The sequence below is a fragment of the Falco biarmicus genome, chromosome 2, assembly GCF_023638135.1.
Source record: "Falco biarmicus isolate bFalBia1 chromosome 2, bFalBia1.pri, whole genome shotgun sequence".
In the NCBI taxonomy this organism is placed as follows: Eukaryota; Metazoa; Chordata; class Aves; order Falconiformes; family Falconidae; genus Falco; species Falco biarmicus.
In genome coordinates this window covers 28,575,896-28,598,317 of record NC_079289.1, presented here as the reverse complement: position 1 = coordinate 28,598,317, position 22,422 = coordinate 28,575,896, and the positions used below count along the sequence as shown (strand labels likewise).

Genomic DNA, 22,422 nt, shown 5'->3' with positions numbered 1-22,422 from the left:
GGGGCGGCCTCGCCCTCCCGCCCCGCTTACTGCCAGCGCCGGGCTGCCCGCCGCCGTGCCGGCTCCGAGCCGAGCGGCCCGGCAGGCCAGAGGGGGCGCGGTGGCGCCTGGTGGCAGCTCCCGCCGCTTCGGTGCGACGCTTGAGAGCTGGGAGAGGGGCGCGGCCTCCCCGAGTTCCGCCGCCCCCGCGCAGGCGGCGTTGCGGCCCACCGGCACGGAGGGGGCCTCCGGCGCCGCGCTGTGATGCCGTAGGAGCGCGACGGCGAGGAGGGAGGGCCGGCGGAGCGCGGTACTCTGTCGGTGGCTGCGGGTTGTGCCCTCGCTTTCTGGGCCGCCTCGGCCCGCACCCGCGCTGTTCCGCGGCGGCCGCTCGTAAAGCGTCCTCGGCCTCTGCCCGCCGGGATCCCGGGGCGGCGGCGCAGCGAGCGATGGGGTGCGGGGGCGGCCCGCAGGTGGCCGCGGGCCGGCCGGGCCTGGGCGCCGCGTGCTGAGGGGAGCGGCGCTGCGGGGTCGCTGCGCCGAGGGGCTGCGGGGGCCGCCGCCCGCCTGCCGCCGCCCGGGCCCCGGCCCCGCCGCCTTCTTCGCTGGGCAGAGCGGGCGGCGAGCGGCGCCCGCCTGCCTTTGTCTCTTGCCTGGGGTCCGGCATTCTGAGGGCGTCAGCGCTGAACGCCCGGGGGCTGAGAGCATCCTAGGCTGCCTTTCTTCCCCTGCTTCTTCTTTTTTATATATATTTTTTTTTTCTGTATGTTTAAAAATTCTGAGTCTTTGGCCTGGATATTTTTTTTTCCCTTCACGTTTAAGTAGCTGCATTGAATGAACTAATAAAGATGGATAAGAAATCATTTGAAACCGTGCTGGATGAAATTAGAAAGGTAACTTCTCGTTTTGCATGTTAGTTTTCACGATTTGATGACAGAATATTTCTTTTGATGAACACACCAGGTCAGGTGTTTTTGTTCTTTAATAATCACTTCAGCGTTCAATAAAGACTAAATTTCACCTGTATGAACTGTAATCCTGTGTTGCTGGTGTATCCTCGATTTTTTTATGTCCGATATTACAGGGTAAAGCTGCTGGGACATGCTTGTTCTCTTTGAGATGTTTGTATTTTCTCAGAAAACTGAGATTGAATGTCCAGACCGCTACCACTGAGCTGGGACCCCGTGCTTGAAGAGCACTCATTTGAAATAAGCACTTGAAGAAATTTTATCACAGCATTTTTATTATCAAGGAGGATGAGGAAGGAAAGCCAAAATAATTAAGTAGCTCTTATTTGGGCGGAGGGGCTGCGTTTGCTTGGCCTGACCGGAGACTGGGACTTTCGGTGCGAGGTATCTGCCTTTCATGTGATGGTTTAGGAGTTAGAGCACACGAATGTGACGCGAGAGGGCTGGTTTCAAAGCTGTGCTCTGCTGTCCTTGTTCAAAGCCACATCTCACATTGCTCAGGAGTGTGTGCACACCTTCCTTCGAGGTGTGAAACCCTGGGGTTTGCTGTATGCTCTTGAACTGCGAAACGGGCTGAGCAAAATACCTGCTATTTGTGGGAAGCAGGGGTACAAACCTGGGCTTCCCGATGTTTGGCATGTCGCTTGTTTCTTCCTGCACAGAGGCCTGCTTTTAACAGGAGAGCTAGACATTAGTGGTTGCAACAGTTCCCCAAATACTGGAAGTAGAAAAGGAGATAGTAAAACCAGAACCTCTGCGATTAATGGTTTCTTACCTTATGTGGGAGGTACAAACCTGGGATGTCACATTTTGCTGTAGTTAAGCAGAGGTGATTTAAGTGTCACAGCAGAACGTGATATATCCTGCTTAAGATGTCCTGGTGTGAAAGTGAAGGGCTTGTTCTGGATAAGATTGCCTTATGGCAGGAAAGAAATCCTTAGCATTTTTCTGATGGGCGTTTTTTGTTACGATGGGTTGTGTAGGTGAAGTAGATTCCTTTATTTCGACTTGGGTGCTACAGAGCTGAGTTTCAGTTTGGCTCCTTTTCAGCATGACATGCAGTGATGGCTGCAGTTGTAGTATTATAATTTTGGAATATATTGAGATACAAACAGCTGCGCTCAAAAGCCTCAGGTTTTTCTATCACAGCTGCACTTACTGGCATTTTTTAATAAGGTCATGGTCATAAATTCTCCTTTATAAAACAGGTATGTGCCATGCTGCGTGACCAGCTGAAAACATGACAGCCTAAGATATTCAGGGTGTGGACTTCCTTCCCAACCTTAAGAATTTTTATGGAAAATCTGGGGGGCAAAAATCAAGGAACAACTTGCACAACAGTATTTTCCGTGAGAATTGATGGTGGGAGGGAGTAATATTTCAAATATTACTACTGCAGTGCGGCCTTTGAGACTACGCTCTGTGATTACTAAAGACTTCAAACAAAAGGGTATTGACATGTGATTTTAGGCAATTACATTTCCTTATGCTATCTGCCTGTATTCCTGTAAACATAACTTACTGTTGATATAAGGATCAGTGCTGTGCTGTGTTAATACTAGCTGTGCTATTGCAGTATAATGTTCATTTTCCAAATGCTTATTTTGTGTCTTTGTTGCTAGGTCTTTGTTTAAACTTAATTTCTAGCTCATTGGTAGAACCTTGTTTTATTATGTGATTCACAGGTCAGCTGTGTTGGTGTGTTCCATTTTCAGTCCTACAATTAGCAGGAACAATTACTTAGTTGTCTTAATGTGTAGCTTACTTCTATCTTTCCCTGCATATAGTTACAATTATTAACAGTCTGGGGCTTTGTTTGTTTTTCATAAATATACAGAGCAGTGCTTTCTGTTTGTGTTTTTATTATAAACTCATTCAGTTGTTGATTTAAGGATGAAGAGTGACATTTGTTTTGGTAAAGAAGTTGCTATAAGACATAGCAGGCTTTTTTCAGAAATATGTAAAGAGCAGGAAGGGAGAGGAGAAAAAATGAGCATGAAGAGGGAAGTTCTTTTTCCCCTGTGACTTCAACATTTCTGGTAACGTGTCTTAATGAGGTACAGGAAGGAATGGGTTGCAGTGATGGAGAGCTTCACGTCTGTCTGTGTGGAAGTGCAAGAACAAAAATAAAAGAAGGAATAGGGATAGGTTTTTAGGGCTATTGGGAAGAAGATAGAAATGGGTGTGTGGGTGAAGCTGGAGGTGAGTTGAGAAAAAGCATGAGAGCTAGCAATAGTTGGGGGCCTTGGAAATTGGGGAAGACAGGTGTTTGCACTAGTTTGGGGCAGGAATTCAGTTGTTAACCTGTATTTACATCTTGTACCTTTCTCAGTGAGCCGGGTATGAGAAGAGGGAGGAAGCCCTGGGTATTAGATAGCCCACGTGACTATCTAATTTTGTTAAGTTATTAACAAAATTGTCTTGCCATTGATTGAAAAGTGGTGGCCAGTACTGGGTTAAACTACTCTGCTTCCTTTGTTTTGTAGGATTGTGTATTAAGTTTTGAACTGTGGTAAGGTAATGATAAGACTACATCAGCCTCTGGAGGAAGCTTTGTTGTATACTTAATTCTGTCTGTAGAGACTTGTTCTCCAGTCTCTTCATAAATTCACTGAAATAAGGTGCTTTGCTAATTATTTTACAGGGGACATGCAGAGATTGTATGAATCATCAACTGTGTTATCTTGTTTAACGTAAAGTTGATGTAAACCTTCCAAGGCAAAAGGAAGAGGGATGATGGTCTTCTCTCAGTACAGTTTTAAACAAACAAAAAAAAAGAGCAAAATGAAATAAATCAGAAAACGAGTGGTTTTTTTAACAGAAGAATTAAATTGCATTTCTGCTTTTCATTGTACTCTCAATTATCTAAGGAGTATACTGTTACTTTAGAATATTGCAATGTAATTGATGCAAATGTCACTTCATAAGGTCAGATTTTTTTAGATTAATGGATTAGCCTAGCAGATGGTTGTACTATAATTACAATTTTTGAGGGACTAATTATACATCTTTTTTTCTGTATCTTCTAGGCTGTATTGACTGAGTACAAATTAAAAGCTATTGAATATGTTCATGGATACTTCTCTAGTGAACAGGTAAAAGTCAACAGTGTCACGGGTTTAGTGGGAGTTTTTAATTTGTGTATTCAGTAATTCAGAAAGACAGTGTCTGCAGTTATACTGAGGCTAATCATATTAGCTTTTTTATTAACTGAGGAGATCTAAGTTCTCATTATTATATCAGCATGAAACTGTTAAAAAATCTTCCAACTTGTTTTTATTATCAAAATGATTACATTTTCATCCTTGTCATGTGGGGAAAATCGGAAACATTTATTGTGATGGAATTTAGGATTATTTTGCATGTATTTTCTAAACTGGCATGTAGTTAAAAGTATCCAATTTTGATACTATGTAGATTTTTTTCCTGTTTCTTCTGGGTGGTTTTTTTTGTGGATGTTGGGTGAATATACTGTTTGAGATACTGAATGTTCATAAGCTTATTCAGAAAGACTTTTTTTTTTTAATTCTAATACTGTGGCAATTATTGTGCACATATGCAAATATATAGAGAGGAGTAAGTATCTATTTTTCAATATTTCCATAGAAAAAACTGCATCTCATCACACTGAATTTTTAGGTGCATACTTAGCAATAAAAAGAACAGTAGATGCCTGTAGGCACTGATAATCAAACATTGCAGACAGACGTGGTTTTTAGCAGTATATCACTGTATTCCAGAAATGGAAAGGTCATACTGATGCTGTTAGCGTGATTTTTTTGATATATAAGAAAGATTGATCGGAGGTCTTTCTGTTGCAGGTTGTTGAGTTACTGAGGTACTTCTCCTGGGCTGAACCACAGCTCAAGGCAATAAAGGCTTTACAACATGTAAGTTCTTGTGACATAATTTTGTGGAGTAAGTTTGCCTTCTTAATCTCATTTTAGTTTTGTGATGTCTACTTTTGCAACTGATGGGTCAGTGTACCCTTTTATCTTCATCTCTTTCAGTGGTATGAAAATATAAAACTTCATACGTACAATCAGGGTATCTTTTCTGATTAAAGTACCTTTTACTTTCCTGTGTATCACAAGAATAGATGTAGCCCATTGTAACTATTGTTAACTTCCCTGATTTCTTTGCTTTTGGCAAGTGCTTTTTTGGAATTGCTTGTTCAGAATTTAGCATATAGAGTCTTCTTCCCAGTGGGAGGGAGAGAATATTAAATGGTTACTGAAAAATACATGATATGAAGCTGTTACTGAGTTGCATTGTGAGTTTGAAATAATTGTATTGCCTTATTCTATACACACGTTTTTTCTTTCTTGCATACTTGTCAGAAAATAGTGGCAGTTCCGGCATCGAAAATGGTTAACATTCTCAACTGCTTCACATTCAGTAAAGATAAACTTATTGCACTTGAAATCTTAGCTTCGTAAGTATCTCTCATGTTGCACTTCCTTAACTTGTATTGTTTTTACCAGTGTTTGAGTATATAAAACCTAAGATACTTCCAGAAGGAAGCACTGCGGCCAGTTAAGGTAAAGCACAAATCCATTATTGATGGGGCTGTAAAGAGAGGAATTAGAAGTAGACATTGTGGAAAATTCCATAGGTCATCTGAATCTTGAACATGCTGCTGTGTGGGCTTCTGCCTCTTGGAAAACTGCCACTTTGGCAGTGTTTTTACAGTGTTTTTCAGATCTTGTAGAGAATGAAGAGGGCCTTATATTTTTGCTCACTGAAATGTAAAAGGCTTGAGACCAGAGTATTCTGAGAATTGATCCTTTTGCATTTGAAAAGCCTTCTAAATATTAGATATGTAAAAATGAGATAAGTAGGTAGTTCTCTTAAATTGACGTACTTGATTTACACATCTAATGTCTGTAAAAGATGTATAGATATTCTAAATTTATGTTTACACGAAAGATTGTTTGTTTTACTAAACACAGCTGCTTAAAAATGCCATTTACATACATTTATATTGGAACTTTTCTGTCTGGTTTAGGGCTATGTGAAGTGTTCTGTTTTGGGTTGGGTTTTTTTTGCATTGAGTATGTCTGCCTTGCCTATGAATTATTATTACAGACTTATATTACAGCCAGCTTGAACATTTTGCAGCATATAAATTCATGACATATCTGTAAAACACGTAAGACTGAAGATATAGACATGATCTTGCTTTTTGAGTTGAGCTTTAAGAAACTGTATGAATGCTCTTTCAGACCAAAACAAAACAGGGTGGCTGTTGTGGTTTAACCCCAGCCAGAGACGAAGTAACACGCAGCTGCTTGCTTGCCTGCTCCCTCCCCCAAGGGATGGGGAGGAGAATCGGAAGGGAATGCAAAACTCAAAACCAATTTAATTATGACAATAAAATAAAATAGGAGAAGGGAAAAAAACCCAAACCAATGATGATACTGCTACTATTACTAATAATAACAGCAGCAACAATTATAATTAAAAGGAGGGAGAAGGAGAGAGGAATAACATCCAAAGGGAAGGGAGAAAAAGCAAGTGATGCAAAATACAATTGCTCACCACCTGCTGACTGATGTGCAGCAGTGATTGGGAGGCCCCTGCCAACTCTCTCTGATGTATATACTGAGGATGGTGTTCTATGGTACAGGATACCCCTTTGGCTACATTGGGTGAACTGTCCTGGCTGTGTCCCCTCCCAATTTCTTGTGCCCCTCCAGCCCTCTCACTGGCAAGGCCTGAGAAACTGAAAAGTCCTTGACTTAGTATAAACATTACCTGGCAACAACTAAAACCATCTGTTATCAACACTGTTCTGACACCAAATCTGAAACACAGCACTGCACCAGCTACTGAGAAGATTAACTCTTAATGCAGCTGAAACCAGGACAGCCTAAAGGAAGTTCAGCGGCCCATTAAACTAACCAGTTCTGCTTCTTGAAATGAGAATTGGAGCTCATAGACTCTTCAGTTGCTACACTTCGGCTGGTGTGGGGGCAAAGTGTGGTAACTTCTGTAGCTGTTGAATTTCTACAGTGCAAGAGCATAAGGGAGTCATGGTATAGAAATACTAACCCAAATCTGTGTACTACTTTGCTAATCAAAACTAGAGAACAAAGCTGAAAGATCATTCACATTTTAATACCATTCTTTGAGGCATTTTTCATGTCTTCATTCAACATTCTGCTGATTCCATTTCTTCTAGTATCCTCCTATGAGAAGTCCTCCTTTTTGGGATTATATTATTTTCAGCAGTTTGGATGGGGCAGGTAGTGTTTGACAGCAGTAAAGGTACTGTGGTCAAGGTTTTGGAAAAGGCAGGTAGAATCAGGCATTAGGGTCCTTGTACTTGCACATTTTGTTGTTGTCTTTGGTGTGTCTAGTGTTATTTTTGGGAGGGGAGCAAGGAGAAAGAAGGGTACTTTTTGGAACTATGTGAGAGGTTTCACTAGCTCTGCAGAGCATGGAGAGAATTGTCAGGAGTTCAATTAATCTTTTTCGTTCTAGAGCAAATAAGATGAAAATTTGTTTCTCTGCCAGTCTAGAAAGAAACAAGGGCAAACTGAGTAGCTGCAGGTTTTCTGCTGTGCTCGGAATTGTGTGCTAGTATCAAATTAAAGCTTTCTAGTGAACTGTTGTGATGCAAAATTAATTTTGTCAACATAGTAATTTTTGCCATAAAGTTTAGCCATCATTGTCCATTGTTCTGTATTGGTACTTAATTCTAATATCATGCTTTATTTACAGGTATGAAGTTAATATTTAAGCCTGGGGGGTTTACTTTAATAATAATAATAGTATTATATGAACTAATAATGTTTTTTTAATGTACTGTTGGGTACTGGCTGAGTGTTGATCACTTTTCAGTAGTGCATTGTTTCTAATAGCATATAGAATGGCAGTAATCATCTGTCAATGTCTTTATTTATAGCAACATTGTTGATGCTCAGAATTATCGCCTTATTGAAGATCTGTTCAGAATTAATATGTCAGAGAAGAAAAGATGCAGAAGAATTCTTGAACAGGTAGTCAAGATACTCCTAGTGTCCTTGATTCTGTCAAATACAGTATTGTTTCCATTCTTATGGTCGTTATGGGGTCAGGACTTACCATGAAGACTTCTGGAAACTACTGGTGGAAGACAGAAAGAAGCAGCTGCAATAAGTGCTATGTGTAATACATGTGCAAAAAAAAGAAAAGTTTGTTAGGCATTGGGATCATATGGAAAAGGGTACAGGATTGCACCCGATGCTGAAAAAAACAGTAAATTTGTTTTGGAGAATACCAAGTGCTTAACCCCAAATTCAGTAGAATCAGAGGTGATCTGAACAGGGTTATTCAAAACATAGGTGACTTTGGCAGAACCTCATGCTGTTTGGACTATTTGGGAAGAAGCTTTGAGACAGAGCTCTGAATTGTTCCACGTAGGTTGATTCATGCAGTCTAAATGTTATGAAATAGTAATTAATTTCTTTAAAGCATTGAATTTGATAGCAAATAATGTCCTTTCTTGATTATTTTGCAGGCTTCAAAAACGGGCTGTAAGGCTCCTCATGCTATGATATCATCCTGTGGCATGATTCCTGGCAACCCTTATCCCAAGGGCAAACCAAGCCGCATAAATGGAATTTTCCCAGTAAGCATGATCCTATGGTATTGCTTTTCACAGCATCCTTGATTTAGGATACATTATAGTATAACCAAAACCAGGATTCATATATATAGAAGGAGGAGTGGAATTAAAATCAATGGGTTTTTTGTATTCACTCATTCCACATTTGTAGGGAACTTGCATTATTTCTATTTCCCCATTCTTTCTGTGTTGCTTCGAGTAAAAATTACTGCATAAATAAGACATTGTTCATATAAGGAAAACATTGTAAACTCCAGCAATATTTGGCAGAAATAGGAGAGGTGTAAAAAACCTTACTGGTAGGTTGATGAGATGAACTAATATGGTCACTACAGTACACTACTGCTAATCCTAGAGTAATTCTTGAACAAACATGTTAAGTATTTCCTGTGAACACTTAAGGGATTGCAAAATGTAAGTTATCATGTCCACAAATCAAAATGCAGAATTCTAATTATGTCAGAAACATGGACTGTTTAATATGTGTCTCTTTAGAAAAGCTCAGTGTTATAAATTAAGCTATTGGAATGCTCTTACGTAAAGTTTTACAAGTCTAGAACACAGTTTCTTTTTCCCAAGAAAAATCACTTTCAGAATATTCAAAAGCTTGAATGTAGTTTAGAAAAAAAAAATCAAATATGTCAGAAATTCTATAGCAAGATTCCCTTCTAAATTAACAGTTTAATTTTCTTTGTTTCAGGGAACCCCTATCAAAAAGGACACAGAAGAATGTACGAATGAAGGAAAGGGAATAGCAGCTCGTATACTCGGACCATCCAAACCAGTATGTCTAATAAATGAATGAATAATTGAAACTTAAAAATAAATAATACAATCACCAGCCAGTCCAATGAGACTTCGATACAAAATGTTGGTTTGTTGCGAGAAGATGGTACAGCAGCAATTTAAACAAAGCTTAACTTCTGTAATGGAAGATAATATGACCTAGTATTTTTTTATTTAACTTGAAAAGAAGCTGTAATTTATATATCTGGGGGATAGGATTCTCTAGTGGATACAGTGTGTGTGCATTTGAAGGCAGAATTTAAATTGCAGTAGCAGAAGAGCAAACTAAAAGCATTTTCGGTAGTCCATGATGAGCTAGTAGCAGTTTTAGATACCAATATATGCAATTTTTTATTACAGTCTGAGGGTTTCCCACATGAACAATCAAAGATGCCTGCATCTTGGAAACTTGAATTACAGCAGTGCCTTAGAAGGAGGTTCTTGTTTCTTAACAACACAGCTGATCTGTATTTCAAGATTTTTAAGCATATGGGACAAACTTTCAATGGACCTGATAACACTTTGAAATATTGCCCAGATGTTGTATTTTCACTTTTATTATGAGATATTTCTCACTAAGATGTATTATTGTAAAGGGACAGGTATTTTCCTAACTCTTTGTTAGTTTTAAATGTGCTAAATCTTTAAAATGAGAAGTCACTCCAAGACTGCACAGTGTGAAAACTACAAGGCAGGAAGAAGTTCCCTTTCCCACCTCTGTTCAGTATTAAATCAAAATCTGAAGTTGTGCTGGTGATGTTTGTTCCATTCTTCTCAGAAAGAATGAAATATTTTCAGTCCCTATTACAGATACTATGAAACAGTTTGCTCTAGCATAATTTTCCGGTGAAGAACAGCTGTCTGTACTAGTATCTGAATGTTAGCCTTTTGTCTGAGGAACATTAGGTAATGCTTTCACTATTGCTTCTTCCGTTTGTTTTTTGTTTATTTAGGCTCCATCAACCTACAATCCACACAAACCAGTTCCATACCCCATCCCACCATGTCGGCCACATGCAACTATTGCACCAAGTAAGGCTTCTATGTGTTTTTGCTTGATGCTATTGTTTCATCCATTTGCCTTTTAATTAAAAAGTGTCAAGTGTCAGTTTCACTGACCATGAACATATCTGGAATTGGCTTGTGCTCCCTAAGCCTGCTCTGGGTACTGGTTTCTACCTTTTCCTGTCATGACTGCAAGAGCTGATAAAAAGAGGAATTTATTGACTTCTTTTTCCAACATTCATCATAAGGAAAATTCACAATCCTGTTCTGATGACAGACTATTTCTTTTATGGGAGGCATTGTGCATGTTAGACAAGACTAGGGCTGTGTCATTGTTGTAATGTTTGACCAAGGTTTGGGTTGAGAAGTCTGTTGACTTGTTGCTGTTGTACCAAACTTAGGATATGGTCAGGCACAGACCTGCATTTGGGTGGAAATACGTAGGAACCATAATCTGTTCCTCAGTTGAAGGGGTAATCTGTTTCTTAGTTGCCTTCAGCTTTACTTTCTCTCCATCACTATGGAGAGAAAATAGTTTCCTAAAAGAAAAGTTTAAACATGTAGATTTCAGGCTCAGAAGGAATATAGTGATTACCTTTTCCTGTGTTTGGTCTGACTGTTCCTATCCTTGTGCCTTAGGTAACATTGAGTCTTTCTTCATAAACTCCTTTCTCTTTGCTCTGCTGTGCATCAGTTATTTGATTCCAGGCATTGTTGGAAGGGAGCAAGGCAGTTGCCATTTCGTTGGAAGAAGTTGGAGTACTAATGTAGTCAGACTCTGGTCTTTCTGAGCAGCAACTGAAAGCTTTTTCTAATTGTGCAATTCTGTACTGCAAAACAAGGAGGGCTCTGTTTAGGAGGCTTGCTTCTCACTGATGTTAGGGGTTTCGGGGAGTTTTTAAGGTATTTGATAAGAAAGCATGGTAGAGCTCTTAGTGCATGTTGATGGGTGAGTCATCTAACCACCTTGATGCCTGCAAGTCTCTTTATAGTCAGTTCAGAAAAATGGGCACTATTGGTGGCTAAAGTAAGTCTGAAGATTTGCGCTTTAGAAATTACTTGCTCCCCAGAAAAACATACAGGAAATTTGCAGGCTAGCCCAAATTTATATTATACAAATCCTATCCAAAGTAAGTTAGGACGCAAAATTTGTCCTGTGACTGGATGTAATTATGAGTTCATTTTAGGATATGAAACAGCTTTTGAGGTTTAAAGGCCTTATTAGGCTGCATGTTTCTTTAACAAACTTGTGACAACGGAACTCATAATTGATAATATATATTTACATATATAAAAATGTCTTTAATGAGATTGCAGATGCTGACCTAAACTATTGAATGTGATTGTTTTCGAGTGATGGTCAGAATGATGTTTTGTTTTCAGCCACTTATATGTGTTGGTTTAACATTTCCTGGGTGACACAATGATTGATTTTCAGCCAAGAGTTGTCATGCAAGAAATCTTAACATTAGGTAGAACTATTATGAAAGTGTGAAATCAGAAAGGAGTTGTTTATGACAAATTATTGCACTTTAAGTATTGTTCAAGTGCTACCTTTTCCCATGAAATGTAAATTCTTATGCTCTTAGAATATTCATTCAGGACCACTGTGAAGTGTATATATGTTCCTGTGATTTCAATTCTGTGCTTCATCAGAACTGTATACTACAGCAATACAACAGTTTTGAGTTGCCTCAAAGAATAAGGAAGGAAAATGGTGGGGTTTTATGTGTCAAGTAAAATAAGTATTTTATATTAAAATAATTTGCTAACCCACTTGAATTTCTTATCAGTTAAAGAAATATTGAAGAATGATAGGCTAAGTATTAGAGATTTTTTTCTCTGAATTTTCTGACTAGTGTTAGAGGGCTGGTTTTGGTCTTTTGTTTGTCAAGGCTTTAATGTTAAAGGGAGAGTTGCAACAGCCTTTAAGTTAGGAATAGAAAAAAACCAAAAAACACTGCAGACACTCTGAATCACTCTTCTCCTTTGAGTTTTTCAGGCAAAATGGAACTGAAAGCAATTGAAAGCTGACTTTTTCAGTCTTTTTCAAGAGAACTACCCTTACTAAAATTTGGATCACAATGCACGCCATTCAGGCAGACATAGGCAAAAGTCAGCATCCAGCCTGGATGATTAACTGATCTGGCTTTTTTGGTGAAGGAATGTCTTACAATCTTGGAAATGTTCTTTTAAAGGAAAGGACACCGGTTCATTTAGATACAGTTTCTTCTGACAACTGAGATTTGTATTGCATTTGTTATTTTAGGTGCTTACAACAATGCTGGCTTAGTTCCAATGGCTAATGTCATAGCTCCAGGCTTACCAGCTCCTCCGCCATACACTGCTAATCAAGTGGTATCAGGTAAAGCATGCATACCTTTAAGAATGTTGATGGCGTTTTTTCTAATTCATTGTTGTGAATGGATCATTCACTGATGGAGTTTGATTTGCTTTTAAATAACAAGCTGTTATTCCGTGTTTAGAAAATGAGGACCTTTCTGGCCAGGCAAAACCTTCCCAAAATCAAGGTAAATTGCAAATCCACAGGGGGATTTTTTGTGTTGATTGTATCTTTGTTACTTGTTTAGAAAATGTAAAGAACTCAATTGTTTAGTGCGATTTTCATAAGCCTCTAAGTATTTAACTGCTGTTGGAATAGGACCCCTTGAGAGTGGAGGAAAAAATCATCTCAGGCATTTGGCACTTAGAAGCATTGAAATATTAAAATTCAGCCTGTTGGGTTAGCTCACTAAAGTTTTAACACCTTCAGCATATAAGTGTGTGAGAAATCATGTAAAAAACTAAAAATACGCTTTGCAATGTAGTGCACTGAAACACTTCAGTAATATCTTTTCAGTTAAAACTCTGGACATCTATTTGAAAACTCATTTGCATTTCAATTTCATATATTAGTTGCAATGGGAAGCTAGGAATACAGGAGAGACGGGTTATTATTGTTTGTTTAAATCCGTGTGTAGGGTGTCTTATCCCAGACTTGCATCCAACTATGTCTGCCTGCACTTTTGTCTTACCCTTTAAAATCCAGTTCTTTTTTCAGAAGAGAGAGTTGTGCATTTATTTTTTTTGTTGTCTCTATTTGTATGGTACTTCATATGCTTTGTACACTTCTTAGTACAAAATAATATTAATCCCATTATGAGCTATGTGTACAAAGACTTCTGTAATACTTTGTTAGGTTTGACAAATAGCAACTGAGAATCTACTGACCTTTTGAGTCAGGCATATTAACAAATACCCAAAACAGATAAAATGACTGTGATAAGTTTAGCTCCTCTAAATATTTCTAGTACTAAAAAAGTTAAGTTTTGTTTTTTCTCCTTGAGGCCCAGGGATGGTTCTACAGAAATGCTGCTGTTTCAAAGAATCACTTTATCCGTATATACCCCTTTTAGTGTGCATGTACTTACAAGGTAGTTTATGTAGTTAAATGAATACAGTGTAAGAAATAACATCTCTTAGGAGGAGAAATTCAGTAGCAGCCCTGGGCTCTATTGCAGCTGTATTTCTCTGGTGATTATCTTGGCTGTCAGGATTAACAACTGTGATATTTAGGAGGGTCTTCAGCCTGGAAACAAGACGAGGAAAGAACAGAATCCGGAGCCAAGCAGTCTGGGTCTGGATCAGGGGTCCTCAAACTATGGCCCGCGGGCTGGATACGGCCCCCCAGGGTCCCCAGTCCGGCCCCCGGTATTTACAGAGCCCCCTGCACCCCCCCGCCAGGGGCTGGGGGGGGAAACCAAGCAGCCGCAGATGACTGCCTGCCACTGCATCCGCGCGCCGGCCCCCTGGTTAAAAAGTTTGAGGACCCCTGGTCTAGATTTTTGGAAAAGAATATGTAAAATGAAATAGTTTTTTTGTAAAGTTACTGGGTTTTAGGCTTTCAAGATACACAGGAGTTTCTCATATCAGTTTAGGTCCAGGATTTGAAAGATTCTGGTTTGGGGTTTGTGTGTGTTTATGTAGAATTTGGGCAAGTGAGAAATTTAAGCTGTTACAGACTTATGGGTAATGAGTTTGACTGGTTGGATCAGTGATGTGCTTACAGTTGAACAGGTTATTTTAAAAGTAAAATAAAGCACAAGGGTTGTTTGCAAGGAATGATTAACACATTCATATTCCACATGTTTCACAGATAGAGGCATATCAAGGCTGTTGACATGACAGTGTTCATAAATGCAGCTTCTTTCCATTAACCTCCACATTCCCATTTGCGGTGTGCCTGCCTGTTTTCCCCTCTTTTCTTCCAGACTGACTGATGTCTCTGACTTAGCTTGTATCAGCCTTACAAAGTGATATTCCTAGTGGCAGGTGCTTGCCTCAGTTATAGACACCTCACTAAAGACTTACAGAAATATTTGTTGATAAAGTCAAGTGCCAATGTTAGTTTAATACTGTAGTGTGATACATGAATTTAAAAGTGTACCTTCTTAGAATCAAAATCTGAAGGAAACACAGTGAAGAGAATGACCTGATTTTGAAGGAAAGAAAAATACCAGCACCTGAAATCAGCTTTCTTCAGTTGTTGACTAAACTTCTTTGAAATCCTGATACATTGAATTAACTGGTTCTGAAGGAAATTCTGGCCTTCAGTGAGAGTGGATGCAGAGGAGCCCAGGTGATCTGATGCCGATGGAATATTAGGTCTGGTTTGGGTACTGCCAGATGTTAGTGACCAGAGGGAGGGTATTTACCTGTATCACGTAGACATTCTTATGGAGTGTATTTGAGTATCTAACTGTCTTGCATGAGATCATGAAGAGATGTAGCAGATGTCACAGAGTGTTTTCAAGAGGAGTGTTAGCCTACATGATGTGCAACTTGCGTGATGTGTTTGTATGTACCTTTTTGTTTTGTTTTCATAGACTTCAGTGTTCATTGTTTATATACAGACATTGTGTGTTAGCTGTTGCCTGTGTATCGTATTTTGAAATGCTGTATAAAATGTGTTTGTGTTGATTTCAAACATTTCTGACAGTTTCAAGTATTCTTACCAGTTTTGTTTCTTTGCAGCTTTTTCTGCACAAGCGAATCAGCTCTTTACTCCTCATGGTTCTAATCCTTCAACACCTGCTGCTACTCCAGTCCCTACCCCATCACCTGTCAAGGCAATAAGCCATCCATTAGCACCTGCAACTCCACTCATCTCTGGGATGAACATGTCTACCCCTGTCCTTCCTGTTTTCCCAGGACAGGTCTCTTCCATCCATACATCTCAGCCATCCACCCCAACCCCTACTGTCATCAAATCCCTTTCATTGCCTGGTGTTCCTGTCACATCTGTTCACAGTGCAACCTCTACCCCTATCCCTGCAGTTTTTTCTGGGCTGGCTTCTATACCCACTGCTACGCCAGCTCCGCAAGGTTCTTCCACACCGTGTGCCACACCTGCTCCTACTGAAGCTTTCGCATCTGCTACAGCACCATTTGCTGGCCTCCCATTTTCTGCAACCTCTTCAATCGCTTCCGCTAATAACCCCCCTCCATTGTCATCAGTTTTTGCCGGCCTCCCTTTGTCCTTGACGCCCAACGCCCAAGGGATTTCTAGTCCTGTTCCATCTACAATTGCTAATCCTCCTGCCACTACCATTCCTGGTTCGCTTAGCTTGCCTAACCCGATTTTGTCTGTCTTAAAGGGATTTCTGACATCAAATGACACTTCATTAATCAATTCATCTGCTTTACCTTCTGCTATGACAAGTGAGCTTGCTTCTTTATCTGCTCTTGCTAATCAAAGCTCTGACCCTCCCACTTCCTCTGTCAACAAATGTTACACCCCATCAGCCACCCCCACCTCACAGTGTTCCTCCACGCCCGGGCTGGCCATTTTTCCAGGTCTTCCATCCCCATCTGTAGCCAATTCTAGTTCCACTCCTCCAACATTGCCTGCACAGTCACCTTTAGCCACTTCGCCATCAATTATGCCAGTCAACTGTGGCTCATCAGCCTCCCTCTTGCATGGCGCAAGCCCTACTAATTCTGATCAGCAGCTCTCATCAGCCCCAGCTGCCACAAGTATCCCAGTTCTGGTCAAAACAGAACCCATGAGTCCTACCCTCTCGGCCTTCAAAGGTCCTTCTCATTCGGCTAGCCCTTCTCATGGCACTATAGGACTGTCAGCGCTCGGGCGTGCATACACCTCAGCAGCTTCTGTGCCAGTCAGTTTGCCCAGTTCGCTGAATCCGGCGCTATCGGGTCTCTCCTCTTTGAGTGCTCCCCTAAACAACTCCAGTTCTCTGGCTTCCATTTCCCTCGCCCCACATGGCTCCTCTGCTCCCATTGCCCCTGTGTTCAATGGACTTCCTCCTTTTACGTCTCTAACCAGTAACTTTGCTTTTACTGGTAATCCAGCACTTACACCACCCGTCACTCTGCCAGGGTCTTTGTTAGCTACTCCGTCTACAACCGCTTCAGCTGTGTCTGCCCCTCATGTGAATTCCACTGCCGCCGTACTCTCAGGACTCGCCGCCTCAGCAGCAGTCTCTGCTCCACCCTTCTCGCTTAACTTGTCCAGTGCCGTCCCTTCCCTTTTTTCTGTTGCCCAGGGACCTCTGGGATCATCAAACCCATCCTTCCCTGGTTTTCCTGTCTCTAACACACCCTCTGTCACTCCTGCTCTCCCTTCTTTCCCTGGCCTCCAGGCATCTTCTGCAGTAGCAGCAGTTGCACCGTTGCCGGCAGCTGCCACAGCCCCATCTCCGGCTCCGGTCCTGCCAGGGTTTGCCTCGGCCTTTAGCTCAAACTTCAACTCTGCACTTGTTGCACAGGCTGGGTATGTTTCTGTTTCTGAAGGAGGTCAGAACTGTTTCTTTTTCTCTTGAGCAAAACACTGATTTTACTGAGGCATAGACATTATTTTCACCCATAGTTCATAATTACAGTTAATTTTTAAAGTTAGTTCACCAGCAGATTTCCACCTGTCTTTAGAAACTGATAGAGTAGTTACTAAATAGGTTGTCCTCGGTAGTCCCTGTTACAACAGTCTAATCCAGTGAGGTGCTGAGTGATCTTATTTCCCAGATAAGGATACTTGGCACCTCCTAGGCTTTTACAAGAATGGATTCCACGTGGGCATCCATTGACACATCCAGGTAATAGCAGACAATATCGTAGATGTTCCTATGTTTTAAGGAAGTACTCAGCATTGACTTTGTAAAGTTTTTTTCTGTGCAAATTGTAGGCACAGCCAAGGTACAGAAATTTGTGAGTTCCCTTCTTAATTGTGCTCCAGACAGTCTTGGTTTGTGTGTGCATGAATAATTTGTAGGTGGGTAGACACTGGGTTTCTGTTTGGAAATTCTGGCCCTTATGAGGTTTAGAAAAAGAGGTGGGTTTGTAACTTCTGTAGAGACAAGCTTGTAGAGAGAGAAACATAGGACAAAACATGATGTTCCTAATAATAGCCGCATCTTGCCGTTCTTTCAGCTTGACTTCTGGACTGCAGACACCAGGAAATGCAGTTTTTCCTGGCCTTTTATCTCTCCCTGGTATCCCTGGCTTTCCCCAAGGTGCCGCACAATCTTCCTTACAGGAATTGCAGCATAGTGCGGCAGCACAGTCAGCGCTACTACAGGTAACATGCCTATTTCTTAATACTGTTTTGCTTCCTGTGATCATTTGAGCACGTACTTGCGTGTTAACTTAGTGGGATTAGTTTAAGTCAGTAAATGATTAAAACTCCTAACCTGTTTGAGAACCGATTACAAGGGTGATAATAAAGAACAACTCATTAACTTCTTATTCAAGGCCAATGTGCCGTGCTTCTGGACATCATGAATGGGATTAAATGCTTTTTGAAAAGTCTTGTAAAATGGGAAGGAGTAAAAGAAAAAAGACTTGCAAGTGAAATTTTTGCTAGATTAAATCTAATGAGCTGACCATGTAGTTGCAAAATTTGTGCTCGTTTCCTGTCTGACTCTTTAATACTTAAAGTTCTACATGGAAAACCACTTTGTTGTGAGTTATATGTGCCTCTACATGCACAATCAGGTTGTCTTGAATTTGTTTCTGCTGTGGTTGTGCCTTTCTGTTGATAGCTCCCACAATTGCAATTGTAATAGAAGCTTGAGGTGGCTTTAGGTGATGTGTAGTTTCATCATCTCTCTTGTCCATGAAACAACTTGTTTCAGTCATTGACTTACACAAGTTAACTGAAATTACCATCGGAGTTTGTATTTAGATGTTCAGTTTGCCTTTTGTTAAATATGGCCTCTGTATAGATTAAGGATTCTGTTAGGAAATTTGTCCTTCTTTACAAAATACTGAAAGAGGCAGTTGAGTGTCTTGACTTAATGTTTTCTTTCTTCTGTGACACAATAAGTTTGTGAAATGGAGCATGTGTCTTAAGTACTGTTCAATGTGCAGGATATTGTCAGGTATCTTTTGAATATCAGGGGAAACAGACTGGAAGAAGTAAATTACTTTGTCTAGGCTATGCTGCTTTTGCAGCTCAGGAATTTATGTAATTTGTAGAAATCTGTGTATGCAGATTGCATTAGGGAGACATCAGTTTTCTTGTTTACAAGTTCTGTTCACTAAAATTAACACTTGGCTTACTCAAGCAATGAAGAGAAGGTTTGAAGTCAGTGAAGTACTACAGCGCCTGATTAAGCTATGCCTTCCAAATCAGCTGGTGCTTACTCCACTGGAAAGTATGCTGTTAATGCTTCCTCATTTTCCCTCTTAATCCAACTGCTTTCCGCATTCTCTGGTATTTCAGAGCAATAGTTGCACTACATTTTAACATCTGCATACAGGTGCATCGCTCATCTCTGTTCTTTGCACACTTCAGATTATATTTTATTTGCTTTGGCTTGAGTAGGACTGGTATTATGCCTGAAATTTTGCCTAATACAGTTTTTTGTTTGTTTCTTTGTTTTTATCAATGCTGTTCCCTAACTTCTTCTCTTCCTTGAAGGCACATTCTGCTTCTGCTCTGGAGAACTATACAGCTCAGCCTGAAGGTTTTGCTAACTATCCGTCAACACCAGGAACACCATTTTCATTGCAGACAAGTCTGCCCCAGAGTGGATGGCAATAAATCCCAGACATTTTTAAAGACTGCAGTGGTTGCTTGACAGAGCATGATCCTATTCACTTTGAAGGCTATCTCCGCATTAGTGGGAGCATGGTCTGAATTGGGGAAAGAGGGGGAAAACATGAGGATAAAATGATTCCAGGAGATTGTGTCAGATGTCAAACCTGATTTGTGATTGCATTCAATTGATTCAGGGTCTGATCCTGTGGATTGCTGAGCATCCTTGACTCTCCTTTTAGCTTATGAGTTGAAAGTTCGGTGTTGTACAGGATCAGGAACATTCAGATGGACATTTATGTAAATAGAGCAAATGGCTGTTAAACTAAGTGGGGAGAACAAGTATACTTAATAGTGTGTATAAGAACCTATCCTGTTATGTTTTCTATGGTATATGTGGTTAATATAGAATGAGATCTAGACCAAAACTAGATACTTAAAGCTGTAGACGATCTTTTGTCCAGATACACACTTCTTGTGTGTGCATAGATCAAGATCAGTTTATGGTTCTTCGGATCTTTTCTTAGATGTGTGAGGATCTCCTGTTAGCATCAGCAGAATGTTAAGGGGAGGCTAGATCAGAGGGGTGTGGGGGGTTTCTTACATTTTGAGATACTGTCATGGGCTTGCTGCTGAATTGCATACTCCTTTGTCTGAATCTGACCAGGAGAGCTAGGAAATGATGCTTTACTGTATTTGGGTAGAAGTGGATTATGTTTTACTGGAGTATGGTTTAGCTAGCTGAGAATATGTATTTCTGAAGTAAATAAAAGCATTTTAATTTGCCTCTAAAATAATGTTCCATAACATTCTCCCTGCCCCCACACCTCTCTTCAAATGAAATAATTGTACTGCGGATAGGCTGCCCATCTGGCACTTTTGACTGCAGACTTTTGTGAATGTTTACAGACATGGGTCAAGTTCTTCTCTCCCTTATATTCAAAAATGAACTGGTTCTCTATATGCTTTTCACCTATAAACCAAACTTGATGGTGCTTATGTTACCCTGTGAATATAAATGGGAGCAGAATTTGGACCATGGATTTTTTAGTATTTTCCCTTGGAAAATGTACATGATTTTAAAGGCATAGAGCTAAATTAACTGTATTGGTTAGGAAGGATTATGACACAGCATATAGAAAGGTCTTGCTTTGTTAGTGAAATTGGGTTGTGCACTCTTCTAATAATGTTAGTACCTGTGGCAATGTGTAACACATCATTGAATATCATCTATTTAAGATAAACTCTTGATCGTGTTCTAGAGACAATAGAGATGAATGATATTCAATCCTGTGATTAAATTAAAACGTAGCGGATACTATACTGTAGAAAAGCTCTGCACCTAGAGTTTTACTTTTTTAAAGATTAATTCTGCTGGGAGATGTTGCTAATGTATTTTGTTTCAAGATGTGAACAAACTTTTTTAGAACATTAATGGAAATTCCTGTATTGGTTTTTAACACGATTTTTTTAAATAAAAAGTTTACAGTCATGTCAGAAAGGCTTTGCTGACTATTTACATATTTGTCTAAAATACAGATAAATAAACTTGTTTTTACTAAGACACTTACTAATGTTTGATCTTGCTTATGCTGTTTCTTTATGATGCAGGATTATATACTGAATTATAAAATTGGTTTCCTAAAAAGTGGCAATAGAAATATCCTATGAAGTGTTTAGATAAAAAAAAATAGTGTCCTTGGTACTTTGTCAGCAATTCAGTAGCCTTGCATTTTAATAGTCAAAAGTATGTATTACTTCGAAGATAAAGGTAGAAACGTATTGCACTTTTAAATTTTTTTATTTTGTGAAACCTGATGAATTCTAATGATTATTCTCCACTCTGAACTGCTTTTAAAATCTGTGCCTTATATCTTGATTCAAGGAATATGTGGAAAAATCTCTACCATCTTTCATTATGCTTTCCTTCTTGACTTGTTCTTTCTAGATTTGTAGATCAGTTGGAGAACGAGAAAATAAAAATATAGGTATCTTGGCAAGAACAAATTGGCTTTTGTCTCGTAGATGTGAATGTAAAGTAGTTCAAAGTCAGTAAGCGTTCTGTCACCTTACTGAGGTGCTGAGTTTGATCTCTGATTTGAGTCCTTGTTCCCCATCAAGCAATCCAAGTTTAAACTAATCTACATTACCTTGTTGTCAAAACCAAGTACCAGACATCAGCTGTTATGGAGGGTTTTATCAAAAAGTAAGCCGGTTTTAGTTGGTTTCTGAAAATGTCTGTGGAATGGTCGTGGGTTGTGGGTTGTTGTTTTCTGTCTGAACATTAGACAACTCAAAGACACCTAGGAGACTCTGAAGCCCTGTTTCTCCAAATGAAAACAGGTGAGAAGCAGTGAATATCCACTGCATTAAATGCTGTTCTCCTGAAACAATGCAGTTGCAAAGTGGTGTCTAGTCACTTTACCCAGAAAAGAGTCTTTCATGCACAGCTGATGTAGTTTTACGTAGAAGCTGATCATGCGTATTAGACAAGTGAACAAATAAGCTAAGAAGCATTGAACTGTCAAGTTTTGTTTGTCTAGAATGGGCTCTCTGGTTCTTAGTGAATCATATTGAGCAGGATTTTGTAAATTGAACTTCCCAGTGGTTAGGATTAAGGTACATTGCAACTTCTAAATACTTCTCCTGATGTAAAATTGTTTTTTATTAATTTTTTTCTCTTCAGGAGTAAAGTCTGTGTTCTGCATTGCAGCAAACTCCTGTGACCCAGCCTTGGAATTTCTGAAGGGGGTGATTTGTCCTGAGCTCTTTCATGCTTACTTGAGCACCATTTTTAAAAAGCCAAGGAAGAATGTCTCCTGAGGCAAACCATGCTGGATCTTACACTGAGCCGGTGCTGGGAAAAGGCTGTTGCTGTAACTTCAATTCTGGACTATGATTTTTTTGTTGTTCAAGTTGCCTATTACTGCTGTATTTCAGCTGTGTTGACAGACTGCAAAGATAAGGTGTAGTGTTCTTTGAAATAAAATCTTTATTCCAAACATCTAAACATACTG

General features: G+C 39.9%; 1 protein-coding gene across 2 annotated transcripts; it reads left to right on the top strand.

Moving 5' to 3' along the window:
• The first annotated feature begins 734 nt into the window (after nt 1–734).
• PROSER1 (proline and serine rich 1) lies at nt 735–22,409 on the top strand. 2 transcript variants are annotated; one of them, XM_056329701.1, is made up of 13 exons: nt 735–872; nt 3,977–4,042; nt 4,769–4,837; nt 5,288–5,382; nt 7,858–7,951; nt 8,452–8,562; nt 9,260–9,343; nt 10,299–10,377; nt 12,620–12,715; nt 12,837–12,881; nt 15,385–17,143; nt 17,797–17,944; nt 22,092–22,409. In XM_056329701.1, exons 1-13 carry the CDS (start codon nt 828–830, stop codon nt 22,095–22,097), a joined length of 2,697 nt encoding a protein of 898 aa, XP_056185676.1. In that variant the 5' UTR covers nt 735–827; the 3' UTR covers nt 22,098–22,409. The 2 variants fall into 2 exon arrangements, with proteins under 2 accessions (XP_056185676.1, XP_056185674.1); XM_056329699.1 differs by lacking the exon at nt 22,092–22,409 and adding an exon at nt 19,289–20,975.
• Nucleotides 22,410–22,422: the final 13 nt, after the last annotated feature.

Excerpts from the sequence above, each read along its gene's own strand:
- PROSER1 (XM_056329699.1), top strand. The coding sequence starts at position 828 with ATGGATAAGAAATCATTTGAAACCGTGCTGGATGAAATTAGAAAG. Across the intron at positions 5,383-7,857 it reads GCACTTGAAATCTTAGCTTC|CAACATTGTTGATGCTCAGA; the intron begins GTAAGTATCTCT and ends CTTTATTTATAG. Across the intron at positions 7,952-8,451 it reads GCAGAAGAATTCTTGAACAG|GCTTCAAAAACGGGCTGTAA; the intron begins GTAGTCAAGATA and ends ATTATTTTGCAG.